Genomic DNA, 19,171 nt, shown 5'->3' on the forward strand with positions numbered 1-19,171 from the left:
CACAAGTCTGTAGAGTTCCTTTAACAACAGAAGCTAATCAGATAATCAACAAAAGCAAACAAAAATCAAAGTTGCCTCGTAATAGATGTAGTTAGAATAAAAAGCAAGCAAGACAAAATTTCAATCCATTCCCCAACACCATGACTTTACAGTGATTCACATCCAGAAACATTACCTCTCTATATCATGTCTGATTCTCCCCAGTTTTTCCATGTGAACTGTGAGGTCTTCTTACATGAATACTGACAAAACTGAGAGCTTAGATTATCTCAGCTTTTTAATAACCTGCAAATTTCTAATCAGACACTGGAAATTGTATAAACTGAACTTTGCTCCTGAGATAAACGTAGAAATTTACAGAGAAACTCAGCAGGTCTGGCAGCATCTGTGGAGAGAGAAACAGAGTTAACATTTTCTCTCCACTGATGCTGCCAGACCTGCTGAGTTTCTCCAGCAAATTCTGTTTTGGTTTAAGATCTCCAGCATCTGCAGTTCTTAGCTTTATTTTTGCAACTAAGATAACTACTTTTCATAAATGCTCTACTGTCCTTATTTTAGGAAACTATTTTTACTTCTGACACTTGTCACGTCTCCTCTGAATTTCAAAAAAAAAATTAATTATCCGTGGTTCCTAAACTAAACTCAACCGTTTATCACCCTGAAGCAAAAGCGAGCCAATGACCTTCAATGTTTGTACTCCCTGATGTAAACAAGCACAGTACTGTACAAACAATTTTGTAATAACACTTGAAGGGTTCCTTTCTCTCTGACACCGATTGGATTATGTCACTATTCTAGAAGGACTGCCTGACATAGTTTTTCTCTGAGGAACATAGGAACAGAAGTAGGCCATTCAATCCCTCGAGCCTGCTGTACCATTCAACAAGATCCTGGTTGATCTGTTGTGTAAATCCATTTGGCCTTGGGCCCAAATCCCCTGATACCCTTGCTTAATAAAATTTTGTCTATCTCAGATTTAAATTTAACAATGGAATTTGAGGAACAGAGTTCCAAACCTCCACTACTCTTTGCATGTCAAAGTGCTTTCTAACATCTCTCCTTAATGATCAGGCCTGACTTCTTAGACTATGCCTCCAGTTCTAGAATCTTCAACCAGTGGGAATAGTTTATCTTCATTTACCTGTCTTTCCCTGTTAATATGCACGAAGCCTTGATTAGATTGTGCCCAACCTTTTAAATTCTAGAGAATAAAGGAACAATTTGTCTAATCTCTTCTCATAACTCCTGAATTTCAGGTATCTTTTTGTAAACTTGTGTTGAACTCCTTCCAGGGACAAAACATCCTTCCCAAGGTGTGGTGCCCACATCTACTCATAGTATTCTAACTCGCGTGAAACTAAAGTTTATATAGCTGCAGCATAACGTCTGCATTGCTATACTGCAGCCCTTTAGATATGAAGGGCAACATTCCATTAGCCTTCTTGATTATTTTCTGCATCTGTTTGTGGCATTTTAAAGAACTATGCACCAGAGCCCCCAGATCTCATTGGATATCCACTGTATTTAACTTTGTGCCTTCTAAAATATATCCTGATATGTACTTGCTTATAACACTTGTTTATATTAAAATCCATCTGCTACAGCTTTGCCTATTCACCTAATCTATCAATATCCTGTTGTAATTTTATCTTGTTGTCAACGCTGTCCACAATACTGCCCAATTTGTGTCATCAGCAAATTTAGAATTTGACTTCTTATGCCATTATCCAAGTTATTAATGAATACTGTGAATAATTGAGGCCCCAACACAGATCCCTGTGGGATACCACAGTTGTGTGCTGCCAATTTGAATGTTTGAGTACTCACCCATTATTCCAACTCTCTGTTTCCTGTCACTCAACCAATTTCCTATCCATACCACTAATTTGGTCTCAATTCTGTGGGCTTCCACCTTAGCTAACAGTCTCTTCTGGGAAATTTCATTGGTAGCCTTCTGGAAGTCCATATAGACAATATTCATTGACTTATCTCTGTCCACCACCTTTGTGACCTCTTCAAAAAACTCTTGAGATTTTTCTGGCATGACCTACCCTTCATGAATCCACGCTGACTCTCCCTGAATAACTGAAAGTTTTCAGTTACCCTATCCTTGATTATAGACACCAACAATTTCCCCAGATGTTAGGCTAACCGACCTATAATTCTCTGGTTTCCCTCTGTCACCTTTCTTAAAGAGCGAGTGGCGTGAACAACTTTCCAATCCAGAGGTACAACTGCTGAATCCAGGGAACTCTGAAAGATTATGGTTAGGGCATCAGCATCTAAGCTGTCCTATCTCCTTTAACACCTGTGAATGGAAACCATCAAGTCCTAGTGATTGGTCTGTCTTCAGTTCCATTAATTTCTCCATTACTGATAATTTACTTAAGCAAATTTTATTTAGTCCCTGAACCTCTGTTACTTTCTTTGGGACTTCTGGCAAGCTATCCTCCTTTTCTGTTGTGAACACTGAAGCAAAATAATCATTCAGCATGTCTGCTATTTCCCCATCGTCACTGACAATATCTCCATTCTTACATTCTCAGCCTTCACTAGACCAAGAGTACTCTTAGCCAGCCGCTTTCCTTTTATATAAGTATAAAATCTCTTCTTATTGTCTTTTATGTTCCTTTTTCTCTTTTCATAATCCTTTTTAATCGCTTTCACAAGCCGCTTTATGACCCTTTGTTAGTTTTTGTATTTGTGAGATTTGTACTTTCCTTTACATTTTTATAAGTTCTTTCTTTCAATTTTATCCTGTCCATTACCTCTACAGTCATCAATGGCCTTTTTTTTAATGTGAGGTGGAGCTTTTCCTTCCCATGGGTACAAACTGCTTCTGAATAGCAATAAATATTTCTTTGATCACCCTCCATTGTTCATTAAAACCAAAAGAACTGCAGATGCTGTTAATCAGAAACAAAAACAGAAATTGTTGGAAATGCTCAGCAGGTCTGGCAGCATCTTTGGAGAGAACTCAGAGTTGAAGTTTCTGATCAAGTGACCCTTCCTTAGAACCGAGTTCCCAGTTCTTTGGAAGGATCGCTTGACCTGAAACGTTAACTCTGATCTCTCTACACAGATGCTGCCAGACCTGCTGAGCTTTTCCAGCAATTTCTGTTTTGGTTCCTCTATTTATTGGTTGTTTTACCTATTAGCAGAGCTTCCCAGTTTGTTGTGGACAGTGTCTGCTTCGTTCCATTAAAGTCTGCCTTACTTAAATCCAAAGTTCTTGTATCCAGTCTTCGCTTATCTCTTAGAAATGCTTCATGAAACTCAATCATGTTATGATCACTATTTGACAAATGCCCATAAATAACTAGGACATTAATTAAATCAGACTGGTTGCTCATTTCTAGATCCAGAATTGCTTATTCCCTTGTCAAATCCAAGACACATTGCCATAGGAAACTATCCCAGACGCACACTATAAATTCAGAAACTTTCTGCAGATGCTTGTCTGTCTCTCCCAGTCTATGTTAAGATTAAAATTCCCCATCAATACTACTCTGCCTTTGCTACATCGTAGCCTAGTTTCAGCATTTATATAAACTGGAACTTATGAGCTGCTACCAGTTGGTCTATGACACCTATTGTGGTTTTTATTCCTATGTGGTTCCTCACTCCCACCCATAAGACCTCCGCTGTATTATTTCCCCTCATTACATCCTCCCTCATTATAGAAGCGATTTGGTTTCTAATCAGTAATGCTACTCTACCTCCTTTGCCGTTTTCTCTATCCCTCCTGTAAACTCTATAATCCTGCGGCCTTGCCTTCCAGAAAAATAACCAACCACATAAGCCACTATTTTAGAATCCTAACTCTAAAAATAATAATAGTCATAATAATATATACACATAAATCAGATCACTTTTTATCCCATACTAAATAAGTAATGATTAAATACCATTCACATCTTTTGGTTTTATGTTGTCTAAGTGGAATTTGATATCAATACAGTGCAAATTGACTGGGAGAAAAAAGCTAGATGGTGTATTCCCAATAGTGATATCTTGTTGATTTCATTGTTTACCTTGAAAATGGTACTTGTAATATTATTTCATCATAAAAGATGAGATGCTGTGAGGGTTTTGTGCCACTGTGGAGTCTAGCGCTTGAATGTGGAGTGACGAGGTCTACAGTGACTCCTGCCATTTCCAACATGGTAAGCTCTTGATTTGAGCCATTTGGCATTTGAGTTGTGACATTTAGACACTTAAAAACAGACAGGATTAGACTCTTGGGTTCATTCCACAATGTCTGCAAAAAGCTGCTTTCTTCAATAGATGAAATGCAGACTGACAAAGGGTTTTGGCAATCACTTTGTCATTTAACTAGCTGTGGGCTTCCTATTCCAGTGCAGCACCTATTAAATCAACCACGACACAGCCATATGTGCCTTCCGTTGTTAATGAAAGTCTCTGTTTTCAGCAGTTGCATTTGGCAGTCAGGGCCAGAGGTGACCTGATTTGGTTTGGCTCCAGTTTTGTCCGTTAGGCCACTTTGGAGCAGTCAAGTTGTATTTCGGTTGATCATCTCACATTGTATAAATATGCATCAGCATGCACTTGTTGTCTACAAGGATGGTGGATTTGGAGATGATGAATGACTTGCAAAGGAATTTGGGTGGGCATTTGAGGAAAATAAACTTACTATAACTAAACTATAAAGGTGAATGAGTAGGAGAATAGAACTGACTGGATTACTCAACAGAGAGCTAGCATGAACTCGATGGGTCATGTGGCCTCCTCATGACTGACTCAATGCTCAACCATCCATTTCCCAATATTGTGCTCCAATATGTTGTGTTATCGTTCAAGTCGACCCTAAGCCATCATTGTCTCCTTCTTTACAATCACTGTCATCAGAGTTCCAGTGAACTTTCTCCTCTAACTCCTTTAAAAGCTGCAAATCCATTATCCAACCCACATCCTTTTTTCTTCTGTACACCTTCACTGCATTGAAACTGCATAGAGATTTTTAAGCAACTCTTGGATAGGCACATGGAGGATAGTAAAATGTAGGGTATGCAGGGTATCTTAGTAGGATAATAGGTCGGCAAACATTGTGGGCCGAAGGGCCTGTACTGTACTGTGCTGTACTGTTCTATGTTCTGTATTCTGTATTCTATGTTCTATGAAACTAAGAGTCATCAAACTATGTAGATAGGCCTAATGGCATCATTCTGTGACAAAATGACTCTGCCACTATTGCCAGCTCTCATTCATTTCCAGAACAAGTCTCCTCAGCTTCTTCCTAGCAATGCTATTATGTGGCGAGAGCATTACATGGAATAACACAAGCTGTTAGTTCAGTCAAGGTGTGTGTCTCCCAAATTGGTTTTGTGGTTTGTCCATGCATGCAGTGATATCACTTTCACGACCGCCCATGCTTGATCCCTATCCTCAACTTTTCTTTCAAATGACTAGCCAATTTTTGTATTTGTCTACCTTGGCTAAAAAATGTTGCCTTGGCTCCCTTGGACTTCTTTCCCTATCTTTGCATCTCAGTATCTGAGAATGTGGTGGAGTCCGGTTCAGCTGAAGCATTCAAAAGGGAATTACATGCTTATCTGCAAAGGAAGAATTTGCAAAGTCGTGGTCAAAAAGCAGGAGAGTGACAGGAGTGAAATGCTTATTTGGTGATCTGGGTTCAGACATGATGGGGTGAATGGTCTCCAACGAATTGCAATCTAAGAAATTGCTTAGCACCTTGATGTGGCTCAGCTTCTCCCATGCTGCCTGTTGTGCCATGTTGGATCAGGAGATATAACAAACAAAAACAAAATACTGAAAATGTTGAAAATCTAATCTGAGTACAGAAGATGCTGGAAATGCTCAGCAGGTCAGGCAGCCGCTGTGGAGAGAGAAACAGAGTTAACATTTCAGGCCAATATCTAATTGGCAAAAGTTACTGATTTAAGAGGCTTTACACAAGTGCAAAGGTAAGGAAAATGGGGAGTGGAGGATGAACAAAAGAAAGGGGAAGAAGGGATGTGTGATAAACTTAACAAAATAAGTGATATTTCTAGGCATAAAGATATAATAGATTTATCGCCATTAGCTCCAACTACTGTTACAAATGTGCAATATCCATCAACTCAAACAATGGCTGATTTGCCAAATTATTTTGACAGAACCCTGAAACAGGCACCCGAAGAGAAGGTTTTTTACAAAAAAAATTGGTGCTCCCAGAGCTTTAAGTGACTGCACAGTGGCATGCAGCATTGAGTGATCTGTGATTCACAATCTTGGTGACATTGTTTCTAGTTCCATGTTAACTTGTGTTCTTTACTTTCAGCAACCCTTCCCCAAAAAGTTCCCGTTCTCTGAATTTGTGCCCAAAGTCTACTCCCAGATTAAAGAGTTTATCTATGCCTGCCTGAAGTTTTCAGAGGACTTACATCTGAGGTAAGGAAAGAGTCTGAATGGGATATTTGATACTTAAGGAGGTACTGCCATCGCTAATTGCCCTGAAGGAACGTAGGAATAGGAATGGACCATTTAATCTCTTATGCCTGCCTGTTCTACCGTTCAGTGAAATCATGGCTGATGAATGAATGGAGACCCAATACCTTTTCCCTATAATCGATAATATTTTTAAGTTGACAACATCTATCAATGCCAGATTTAAATTTAACGATTGTTCTAGCATCAACTGATGTTTTCAGAAGAGAACGTCAAATTACTTCTACCCATTCTGTGGGAAAGTGTCTCCTAACTTATCTTTTGAAAACCCTGACTCAAATTTTTAGGTTATATCCAACATATCAAGATTCCATAAATCAACGGGAACAGCTTTTCTGACAATTCTCCTATGGAAAAGCCTTGAGGCATTTTACTATGTTCAAGACGCTTTATAAATGGAAATTCATTTTGCTGCATGGAATTATTCTGACACTGAAGAGACAATGATGTATCACAGCTCAAAAAATGTCTTGGTATCGAATGCAGGTCTGTTACCTGTGGTTCCGTTTCATTTTATCTCATTCGCAGTTTCTAAATTTTCCCACTTGGGTCACACATCCACAAGCATCCACTCCCTCTGCCACCAACGCTGAGTAGCAGCAGTGTGTACTATCTACAAGACACACTGCAGAAATTCACCACAGAGATCTTTAGACAGCACCTTCCAAACCCACGACCACTTCCATCTAGAAAGACAAGGGCAAATACATGGAAACACGATCATATGCAAGTTCTCGTCCAAACCACTCACTGTCCTGACTTAGAAATATATCGCCATTCACTATCGCTGGGTCAAAATCCTGGAATTCCCTCCCTAAGGGGCTTTGTGAGTCTACCTGCAACACATGGGCTGCAACAGTTCAAGAAGGCAGCTCACCACCACCTTCACAAGGGGCAACTAGGGATGGACAATGAGCGCTGGCCAGCCAGCAACACCCACATTCCACGAGTGAATGAAAAAGAGAAAAGGGAGAAAAGCAGAAATAAAAATGAAGTCAGGAAATATAAAGGTTGTGTGTTTATTGTGGGAGAAAAAGGCGAATGCTGCATATTACAGTTTGTAATGATGATTTAAATGAGAAAATGCTTTTTGCTCAGAATAGACATGTTTGAGTGGTATAGCTACACCACTCAATAGCTAAAAAATTGTCTTAACTATACATGCAGTAAGATAATGTTTGTGTAAGGATGATTTCACTGATGAAATTATAGTTAAAGAACAGGTCAAAAATAGTGACAATTCAAAGTTAGGAACATTTTATTTTCACTTTACTTCCATTGATATATATGTCTTGTATTTATTATATATGCAAACTGTCCTTCTGCCAGGGATATTTTCCTATTTGCTAAGTATCTGGTTTAAAATAGCAACTTCTGGAAATGCCAGATTTTCGTCTTTGGCTCTCATTAGTTTTGATTTTGAGCATTTTCTTAAAATGGCCTCTTCGTTTAGAAAGAGGCTGATGACCCACAGATTAGACTCTTGTTTACAATGCAAGACAGCTGACACTGAAGACAGAAAAGCTCAGAGAATCATTCAGCCATTGGCAAGTTGATTTTAATGAAAAAAACAAAGCATATTTATAAAGTTACAGAAAACAGTCAATAATGTTATAAGCCAGTTAAACAAATAGTGAGAGGATTGAACATAATAATTGTAGGTTTCCTGGTTTCACTCTTACATGGTATAGTTTTAACTTTAATTTTGTCGCTTAGTTCTCAGTACGTGGCTGCGGTTACAGCAGCTTGGGATGGGCAGTAAAGCCATTTTTGCCAGCTTCACCCACATCCTGAGAGCACATTTATAAAAATAAACATGCCTCCTGCACTCTATTTCAGCTTATTGATGTTGCTTTTGAGGCTAGATTGAGTGGGCAACACATTTTCCATTGTTTGTTTGTAGAATCCTACAGCAGAGTTAGAGACCTTCAACCCATTATGCTTCTGCCAGCTCTTTGAAAAAACTGTCCAATTATTTTAATTTCTCTCCTTTTTCCCCATAGCCTTGCAAATATTTTCCCCCGTGGCCCCACCCCTCCTTAGGTTCGGAAGCACACCTGCACACAAAAAGTGATAGATGTTTGGAACTCTCTGCCACAGTTAGGAATGGATGCTAGAAGAGTTGTTAATTTTAAATGCAAGGTAGATAAGTTTTTTTGTTCACTACGGTAGTAAGGGGTATAGGCCAAAGGCAGGTACATGAAGTTAGGCTATAGATCAGGTGTGATCCTATTGAATGTTGGAACAGGCTTGAGGCTTGAGGCTCTGAGTGCCATACTCCTGTTTCAGTATTCCGGTCAAAACATTCCAAAGTACTTTAAATATGTTTGTAGTGTAATCGCAGTTTCAATGTCGAGAACATGGCAGCCAACTTGCACACGTCAAGCTCCACAGACAACATTGTAATGATAGCCAGATAATCTTCTCATGGTAAAAATGATACAGCACAGAAGCGGGCCATTTGGCCCATCTTTTCCATACCATCCCAAAGACACCCAGATGCCCTGATGATTGAGGGGATAGTATTGGCCAAGAAACTGGAGATAATTCTGCTGATCGTCTTAAAAAAGTTGGCATGAGATCTTAAAAAAATAAAAGAAGGAACAGGAAAGAAAGGTAGGAGTAAAATGAATTAACGATGATTCATTGTTGCCAGTCTTGAGGTTTAAAAGCCCTTCAGTGTTCGTAGGAAGACTCTGAAGCTCCACAGTTGCGAAGTTCTGGAAAAGAATGAATTGGAATTGGAGACAATGAATGTTAGCCTTCAATACAAAGGGCTTGTGTGTGTCATTTGAGAAAATTCCTCAAATCTGTTGTCTAAGGTGCTTTTAAAATACTTGTCAGCTTGTGACAAAAAAAAACAAAGCCTGAATGTCAGAAGGAAATTTAAATAAAATGCTTTGAGTGCACTTTGCTGCCGTCTTCTCTGCTGGAGTTGTTGTCCAGCTAAAAAGGGCCCCCTGCAAAACAATGCTCCACTATCCCTGACCAATAATGTCGCCTGCCACTTCTTCCCTTCAGTAACGTGACAGGTTTGAATTGGTTTTTATTAGAGGTCGGCACAGAGAGCCAGCAGGATATTTAGCTGTCATTCTTGCTGAACCCTGGAGTGATGGGGTCAGCCCGTCAATCATGTTAGGTATGCCAGGTCATCGTGTTGAGTCCCTAGTAAGCAAGATATTAAGTTTGATGGTGTCTGTTTGCACCCTTCTGTTTTTCCTACCACACTTGTTTAATTTTTTCACCCCACATTATCTCCACTGATCCCAGAAATACCTGAAATAATGGCGTTTATATTGTCACATCCGTTCCCATTTCAAGTGAGAGGTTTGCGATCCAGTCTGCCTCCTTCCATGGATGTAAAAAGATTCCATGACGATTATCTTGAAAAAGAGTTAGAAGATTAATACAGTGTCTTGGCCGATATTTATCCCTCAGTCAATGCCATCAAAAAATCAGATTGTCTCATTCATAAGACATGGATTTTTGTGGTAGCAACTTGTTGTTTTGATTGTTAATGGACCACACTTTCTACATTTCATAAGTCTTTCATTCGCTGTAAATCAGTTTTGAATCTTCCAAGAACATAAAATTGCTATAAGGAGGTAAATATATGGAGCACAAAGGTAAAATAGAACAACAATTTATTGTCACATGTATTTATGAAAATACAATGAGGTGTGTGTAAGTGACTACAATTTGGTGCCGTTTTAATTACAGAAATTATATAAAGAAATAATTGAGGCAGAGTTAGGACAAAGTTCTTCTTTTGTTCCCTCCACGGCTCTTGGGTTTCTGGAGTGGTTATGGGATACCAGCACCAAAGCCGCTCCTGAGGCCACCAAAGCAAGGATTTCCAGACTGGACCAACACCAAAGCCAACATCGAAGCCAAACAAATGAGGGACAGACTAGACCCACCAGTTGACCAACACTAAAGCTTCACTCAAACCATCGCCACTTCAGTTGCTGCCACATTGCCGCCGTAGCCAGGAGGAAGGAACCATGCCACCACCGCTAAAGCGACTGCTGAAACCGCTGCCAGGAGGACCGGACCAGGCCCACTAATGCTGAAGTCTTCGGTAAAGCTGTGGCCACGAGGAACGGACGTCCAGATCCACCGCGCTGCCCTCGCAACCATCTTCCTTCACGGCAGCTGCAGAAAAAAAGAAAAGATGGACTTTGATACAAAAGAGACATGAAGAAGCAAAACAAAGAAAGCAAAGAAGAATGTGTCTGGCCAGGTGAGCCAAAGCAGGAGTGTAGAGGAACAGAGCCTGAACTCTTTCTACTCTGCTGCTTGAAAAATAGTGAACTACCAGTTACTTTATTTGGTTCGGGAGGGTGGGGCAGTTGGATGTCATACATGATGACTTATCCAGGAATGGTTACTGAAGCATAAGAAAGATTTACTGAATTTGAAATAGTGCCATTAGGTTTTTAATGAACTTACCTACATTAGAACTTTAATTACACTTCAAAACTACATCAATATTTCTGACAGACTTTGGGATATTTCAGGAGCCCAACCATCTTCAGCTGCTTCATCAATGACCACTCCTCCATCATGAGATCAGAAGTTGGGATGTTCGCTGATGATTGCACAACGTTCAGTACCATTCACAACCCTCAGATACTGAAGCAGCAATTGCATTTAGATGGCATTCAGGTTTGGGCTGATAAGTGGCAAGTAACATTCACAGCACACAAGTGTCAGGTAATGACCAAGAGGAAACCTGACTACCACCTTCTCTGGGCTACTAGGGACAGGCACCCAGCCATGAATGAATAAGAAAAGAAATAACTCTCATGTGGGACTAGCAGCAATGTGTTAATAACTAGATGATCTGTTTCCTGTGATGTTGTTTTCAGGGATGAGTATTGACCAGGACATCATAAAGGGACACACCTGATGACTTTGAAATGATGCCGATCTTTTTCTGTCCATCCAAAACTATCTAGATTAATTGCCTAGATTTGGGTGTACAAGGCATAATTTCAAAATTTGCAGATGACACAAGACATGAAAGTAGAATGAACTGTGAAGAGAATAGTTGTAGACTTCAGGAGAACATAATCAGGCTGGTGGAGTGGTTGGATACATGGTGGATTAGAATTGATGTAAAGAAGTGTGAAGTGGTAGATTTTAATAGGAAGAATCAGGAAAGGGAATATAAAGTAAAGGGTGTTGTTCTAAAAGGAGTGACAGAGCAAAGGAATCTGTGGCATATGTGCGCAAGTATTTGAAGATGGCAGAGCAGCTTGAGAAAACAAGTTAAGAAGGCAAAAGAGTTCCTGGGTTTCATAAGTAGCGGTATAAAACATGAAAGCAAACAAGTTATGATGAATCTTTGAAAAAAAGGTCTAGTTTAGACTGAACTGGTTTTTGTGTCCAGTTTTTGGCACTGCACTTAACGAAGGATATGAAGGCTTAAGAAAGATTTACCAAAATGGTTCGATGGATGAGGAACTTCAGTTAAATGGAAAAGCTAGGGCTGTTGTTCATAGCATAGAGAACGTTGAGGGAGGTTTGGTTGAGGTAATCAAAATGATAGGTACCTAGACAGAGTAGACAGAAACTGTATCTTTATTTGTTCATGGGATATGAACATTGATAGCATGGCCATTTCTATTGTCCATAATAAATTGCCATTTTGAAGGTGGATATAAGTTGCCTTGTTGAACCACTCATGTCAATGTGGTTTTGACACCCACACTACTGCTGAGAAGGGAGTTCCAGGATTTTGTGCTAATGATATAATGAAGAAGTGGTGATATAGTTCCAAGTCAGAATAGTTGGAGTTGAAATTGCAGGTGGTGCAGCCTTGACCTTCTACGTGGTGAAGATCACAGGTTTGGAAGGTGTTGGAAAAGGAGGCTTGCTGAATTGCTGCAGTGCATCTTATAGATAGTACACCGCTGTCACACTGCTGGTGGTGGAGAAATTGAATGTTTAAAGTGGTGGATGGGAAGCCAGTCCATAGATTATTGTCTTTTAGGTCATATTGAGGCTCCTGTGTATGGGGCGGTACTAATCTAGTCAGGTGGGGAGTATTCATTTTCTTGTGTCTTTCAGGTGGTGGACAGGGAAGGTGAGTTACTTGTCACAGAATTCCTAGCCCCTGACCTGCTGTTATAGCCAAAGTTTTTATGTGGCTTGTCCAGTTGAGTTTCTGGTTAGTGGTAACTCCTGGGATATTAACTGTTAGAAAGATTGAGAATGAAAAGGTACTAATATAAAGGTGAATAGCATAAAAAACAGGAACATGAGGAAAACCTAATTTTTAACACACCAGATAACTAATGATTGGTATGTACAACCTGAGTGTATGGTGGCAGTAGATTCAATTGTGGCTTTCAAAAGGGAATTAGATAAGCAGCTAAAGAGAGCAAACAATAAAAGGCAATAGGGAAAGATTAGGACGAGCTAATTTGCTCTTGCAGAGAATCAATACAGACAGAACAGGCTGCACAACCTCACTTGGTGTTGCTTCTTTGACTTATACAGCAAAAATGGTGATACAGTCTATCATGCCCTTGGGACTGTATTGAAAGGGTTGTCCAATTCATGCCGTACTCCCCTGATCTTTCCCCCTAGCCTTCATAATTTTATTTTTTGAATTTTTCTCCCTTTCCTTTTTGAAAGTTTCTATGAATCTGCTTCTACCATCTTTTCAGATAATGAATTCCAGTACACCAAGTACAAACGGCCCTCACCATAAAAATGTTAACTCCTGAAGGGTGTTCCAGCAGAACACCATTGTTACATTTGGCTAAGTATTGTAGCAGATAATAAACTGCACAAAACCATTAAGTTAATGTTCTGCAAACATGCTCCTGTTCATCCTGCCTGCTTGTTGCACATTTCATCCTGGTATAGCTGTTCCTGTTCCAGCCAGCAGCTGATAAACAAGACAGGCTACTTTGCCAAGGAATGGTTTCAGTTAGACTGGGATTTCAATAAACTGCGAATAAAAATAGCTAATTGCAAACTTCTCCATCCACAAGATATTTAACGATTCATAATAGTCCTTCAACCTCAACAGAAAACAGAGCCTAACAGAAAACACATCCTGCCCAAAAGTAGTTAGACTGTGAAATGTGCTGTTATCTCCAGAGCTGAACTTTTCATTGGGATTGATTGCTAATACTTTAAGCAGCTGGATCTTTATGGAGTGTTACTTTAGACCCATTGAAATATTGTATGTTGGAAAGAATTGGCAAAATGTTGATCAACCTTCGGAGTGATTGGGAAGAGATTTGGTCCACTGGAATTGGACAAAATGGGAGAGGTTGGGAAGACATATGTTCCACTGGAATTAAACAAAGTGGGAGATATTGGGAAGAAATTTAATCTGTTGAAATTGTACAGAATGGCAGTTAACAGGGATGGGATTTAGCTTATTATACGCAGTGAAAGTGATTTGATGTCTTGGAGTTTTACTCAATAGGAATGATTGGGAAGAGTTTAGATCCATTTAAATAGAGCACACTGGGAGTGCTTCGAAAAGTTTAGATGTGTTGGAATTTGATGAAGTGGAAGGAGATTGTTCTATTTAAGTTCTTCATATATATGAATCTGTGTGAGATGCCGGTTTTCTATCCTGACCTGGTCCTGCGTATATAGTTGTGCACTTGCAGATATTCTGTAAAATGTTGTGATTAAATAAAAAACAGACGACTTTTTTGCTGACTTACACTGTCATTTAGCAGGGAATCTACAAACAGTGATCGTGATAGGGTTTAAGTTATGTTTAGAACACAGTTAGTACATACCAGGATCAAATTGTGGATACTGGTTTGTTTGTATGTTGAGTAATGAATGCCCAAGAATGAATTCCAGCTTTGAATCTAATCAAAAGGTTCTGATAGCTTTATGTTATAATAATGGAGTGAGTTACAGGCAACGATGACAGGCTGGGATCTAATCGAAGGGATTGGATGGATTTTACATAGAATAACAGATAGGCACGAGTGAGTTACAGGCTGGAATCTAATCAAGGGGTTTAAGTGGTTTATAATAACTGGAGTCTGAGTCATTGAGACAGAATTGTGCAGGAATGAGTTGCTAACTGGAATAACCTAATTGAAGAATTGAAAGAAAGAACTTAAATTTGTGTAGTGTCTTATCACTTGTGTGGAAATATAGTCAGTGCCGTTACGTATTTAAATGTAGCAGCCATTTGTGTGCATTCATAACCAGCAGTCAGATGAATAACCAGTTTACCTAACCAATAAATTTTAAAATGCAGATGTTGCTCTGAAACTGGATCTTTGTCTTCTAGGTAGGTTTTGTACAAGGGAGGTGAAATAGGCATTCTATGAAGTAAAAAGCATCTGTCCTCACTGCCTTGTGGCAGGATTCTTCCCCAAAGCACTGACTAACCCTTGTGTCACTCATTTCCTTTATCTCCTCACACAACCATCACAAAGAATATTGTAGTCTCGAGTGTAATGCGGTGTTGTTGACAGATGCCTCCTGCAGGATGGACAGGCTGCGATTTCAAACACTGATTGTTTCCAGCACTTTACCTGTGCATTTGAAGCCAAGTGCTGGAGGGGGGGAGGTTGGCATTGAGAATGTGTGTCCTAGAGCAAACCCTTTTATTAAGTGCATTGTCTGCACAATTCCTCAATCAACAGGAAAGCACGTCGCATTTTCTGCTGTTTGCCTGTATCTTGCGACTGAAATATAAGTTTGACAGTATTGTGAGGCCACAGTCGTATTATTATGTTGCTGTCGATGTATGTTAGACAGCAGTAACTTAATCATTGCACCAGTTTAGAAAGAAAGAACTTTCATCTTTCATAGTGCCTTTTGCCACCCCAAGTGGCCCAGATCCAATTAAGTACTAGCTTAGAAGTATAGTCCCTGCTGTAATGTTGGAATTGCAAAAGCAAAGTTGTTTTGACTTCTGATCTGAACTGCTTTTGCCGAACCATTGGTCGAAAGCATCCCTTCAAAGGTGTTAAGCCTTTGCAGCAGATCTTTCAACAGTTTGTAATAGTGGCAAAGAATGGGATTCTGAATGGAAGGGCCTGAAAATGGTGACTCAGACCGGCAGAGGTGGAGGAGGCCAGTTCTACCTTTACCTGTCTTTACCTGTTGCCCCCAACTCTCCGGGTTAGAAAAATGATGTATTTAAGTAAAACAGGTCCTTGAAGATGAACACATACTGTACTTCCAAGCATGCGGCTGTCTCATGTTGAAACAACTATGGATTTGTTAGTCCCTCTCTTGACAAGTTATCCCTTGATTGCAACTGGATTATTATGAACCTTATTTTGTGAGATTATAAACTGATTAGGGCAAACAGTGTATGTATTATTCAATGTGAAGCCCTGATACTGGTGGGAAATAAAAGAGATTGGAGTTATACTAGGGGATAGTACAGTTAGAGAAGTGTGCATTGCTGTCTGTATCTGACAGCAAGAGTCCTGAAGGCTATATTGTCATGCTCGATGCCATGGGCTGTGACGTCCCCAGGCTAGAGAGGAACTTGGAGTGGAGGGCAAGAATAAAAGCTGTGACTGAGAAAGAGCTGCTGGCGAGGGAGTATGAACAGTGAGAAGCTAAATCAAAAAGCAGAACTACAAGTAATCTCTGGATTCCTACCTGATCCACAAGCAAATTGACAAGGGGTAAAAAAAAAGACCAGAGTTGAATTCAGGGTACAAAAAAGAAATGGGTTTTCATTGTTAGGGTATTGGGTTCAGTACTGGGGAAAGGGGAACAGTGCTGTTAGGATGGTCTTCATCAAAACTGAGCTTGGGCCAGTGTATTGGTGAATCCTATAACTATGGTTGTAGAGACGGCTTTACATTAAACTGTGAAGATGGAGGGAAATTCACATGTGGTGAGGAAAGTTAAAGAGGAAGCAGGATGTTCATGTGGGTAATGATAAACAAAGTCTGACAGGAAGGGACAGCACACACACGGAGAAGAATGCACCAACAAATTAAATCACAGTGGGGAAAATTGGTAAGACGCAATTAAAGATTCTTTATCTGAATACACATACCATTGTAACAAGACAGATGAACTGTTAACACAAAAACTCATAAATGAGTATGATATGGCAGCCATTACAGTGACATGGTTTCAAAGTGATTACAGCTTGGCCCCGATTATTCACATTTTGGAAGAACAGAAGAAAGGAAAATGAGGTAGGATGGCTCAGTTAATCAAAGTTGAGATCAGTATAGTTGTGAGAATTTATCTTGATTTGGGAAATCAAAATTCAGAATTTGACTGAGTGGTTATAAGAAGTAGCAAAGGTAAGAACATAATTGTGGATGTGGTTTATGGACCCCTTAACATTAAATACACTGGAGCAATGTTATGCCATTTACCTTGTTTGGAAAATGCATTGTTTGACCTCTGCAGTTAGGAATGTGCTTTTTGAAGTTGTTATTGCTCAACAAGCATCTACCTGACTTATGAGTGCGTGACAGGACAGTGTCTCTAACCCATTTACTTAACCTGACAGTGCTTGATGTAGCAATGTGGAGGAGTATTCGGCTGCATCTAATGTGAGTCATGGAGGAGAGCTACGGACTTTGGATGCCCAAGGTCAAAAAGGCTTTTTGATGGACACCAACATCTTCACCTTGATGAGTACAAATGGTTCCCTGAATGCTAAGACCGAATCTCTTTTAGAATCCATCCCCGCAAGTAATTGCCACTGTAGGACATCTGGAGTTCTGGAACTCATTCCGTTCAATGTAAAGGCTCATAGACTTTGGCCGCTCAGTTTAGAAAAATTGTCGCTCCAAATGAGAAGCATATGCTTGAAACAAAAAAGCCTGATTGGAATTAATCAGTTACTTCTGCTGCTGTTCAGCTCCCAAAATCCAGAAAATCTGTGACTCCCACTCTCTCATCCTGTACGCCATACATGCTCCCCTCTCCTGCCGGATAAAGTATCCTGAGATGTTTCGCTAGATTTGGAGTGTAAATATAAATTTTTGAAAGATAGGTCCAAATCAACCTTTTGAGTTGATTTACAAGTGTTCAAATATGCTTGCAATTTTTGAAGAGTTTAAATTGATTTTTAATTTACATTGGGATCGTTAAAAACCATTTAGCCCAGCAGGCCTGTCGTACTGATGAACTCTACCTAACCACCCTCTCACCATATTTTTATCAGTCGCTTCCCTCTTACTCTGTACTCCTACTCTTCTCACCCTTCCTTATTCCTTCCTAACTATCCAAATGCATCCCTTCACTTTTCTGTTTTCCTCTTGCACTTTCTCATTGCCCCCTCCTTCATCCATCCTCTCGTCCTTCTGTTGTTCACCCTTCCAGCCCTCTTACCCCCACCTCAGAAAACCAATTCCAACGTTAGGGTACTAAATAAAAAAGGAAAGAACTGCGGATACTGTAAATCAGGAACAAAAATAGAAAGTTGCTGGGAAAGCTCAGCAGGTCTGGCAGCATCTGTGAAGAGAAATCACAGTTAATTTTTTGGGTTGAGTGACCCTTCCTCAGAACTGTTCTGGGAAAGGGTCACTTGACCCGAAATGTTAACTCTGATTTCTCTCCACAAATGCTGCCAGATCTGCTGAGCTTTTCCAACAGTTTCTATTTTTGTTTCTAATCTTAGTGTGCTGAGTTCAGGCTAATTTTTGCCAGACCTAATGTTTTGGGCTTCTGCATTTTGCTATTGGATCATTCAGCAGATACGTTCTTCAGCCATTTAAAAAAAGTGATTGGCAATGTCGCCCCAATTGTATAAATCCAAAATAAATAATAAGTTTCCCTGCTGGTATACTATTGCAGGAAAAGATTTTGCCTCCTCACAACCTGTTTTAAATAAAGTTCTGAATTGATTCAGTAATTGTGAAAAGGGTGCCCTCTGAGACCTGATTATATATATATATACTAATCAGTCACTGTATAGAGACCCTTTGATTTATACATCAAAGAATCATTATACCATTGGATGGAACTCTGTGTTTGGGATTCCCTAGGCATTGAGTAAGCTCCTCATAGAGCAAAATAACATACTTAAAATAAGTAAGCCACTAGATAATGACCCTAATTAAAGCATGGGAGAGTTAAATAAGAAAGGATGGTTTGTAAAACTACCTTTTTGAGAAGGCTCCAATGTTGACCTTTAGATTGGTGGAGTGAAAAATTCATGGTTAACACTTCCCGGCAAAGGGCACTATGAAATTCTGTCCCTCTGCATGAGGTGATGAAGAGTAGTAATTTACTGCAGTCAGTTCTATCCATTGTTTGGACGGAGACACCGGTCTTTTGATTTTATGCAGAAGGGGGAAGGTTCTTTGAGTATCATACATCCAGACAGAGTGTGGTCTGTTCAAGATTTTAAAAGACTTAATGGATTTCCCAGCTATTAAGATCCTATCAGGTGATCATTAGATAAAGGCAAGTCCTATTTTTATGCCTTGATCAGGTGGAATATCTCAATGTCTGATCACATTACTGAGGTTTCAATGATGAGGTAAAAGCAGCAGATTGGTATTGAGAAACATATCAGCCATGATTAAGTGGCGGAGCAGATTCAATGGGCTGATTGGCCTAATTCTATAACTAGTCTTCTGGTCTAACAGTTCTCTGTTTGTTTCAAACTGTTTGAAATCTCATGACAAGGTGTAGAGCTGGATGAACACAGCAGGCCAAGCAGCATCAGAGGAGCAGGAACGCTGACGTTTCGGGCCTAGACCTTTCTTCAGAA

The 19,171-nt window shown here is 39.8% G+C and overlaps 1 protein-coding gene across 1 annotated transcript in view; it reads left to right on the forward strand.

The window, feature by feature from the left end:
- LOC109910569 (exocyst complex component 6B-like) overlaps window positions 1-19,171 on the forward strand; it is a 141,305-nt gene that overhangs the window by 70,084 nt on the left and 52,050 nt on the right. Inside the window, exon 8 of the mRNA XM_048601076.1 lies at window positions 6,302-6,411. Within this exon, the coding sequence (XP_048457033.1) occupies window positions 6,302-6,411 (110 nt within the window). The remainder of the gene's footprint in view (window positions 1-6,301; window positions 6,412-19,171) is intronic.

Source organism: Rhincodon typus, chromosome 1 (genome assembly GCF_021869965.1).
Source record: "Rhincodon typus isolate 14 chromosome 1, sRhiTyp1.1, whole genome shotgun sequence".
NCBI lineage: Eukaryota > Metazoa > Chordata > Chondrichthyes > Orectolobiformes > Rhincodontidae > Rhincodon > Rhincodon typus.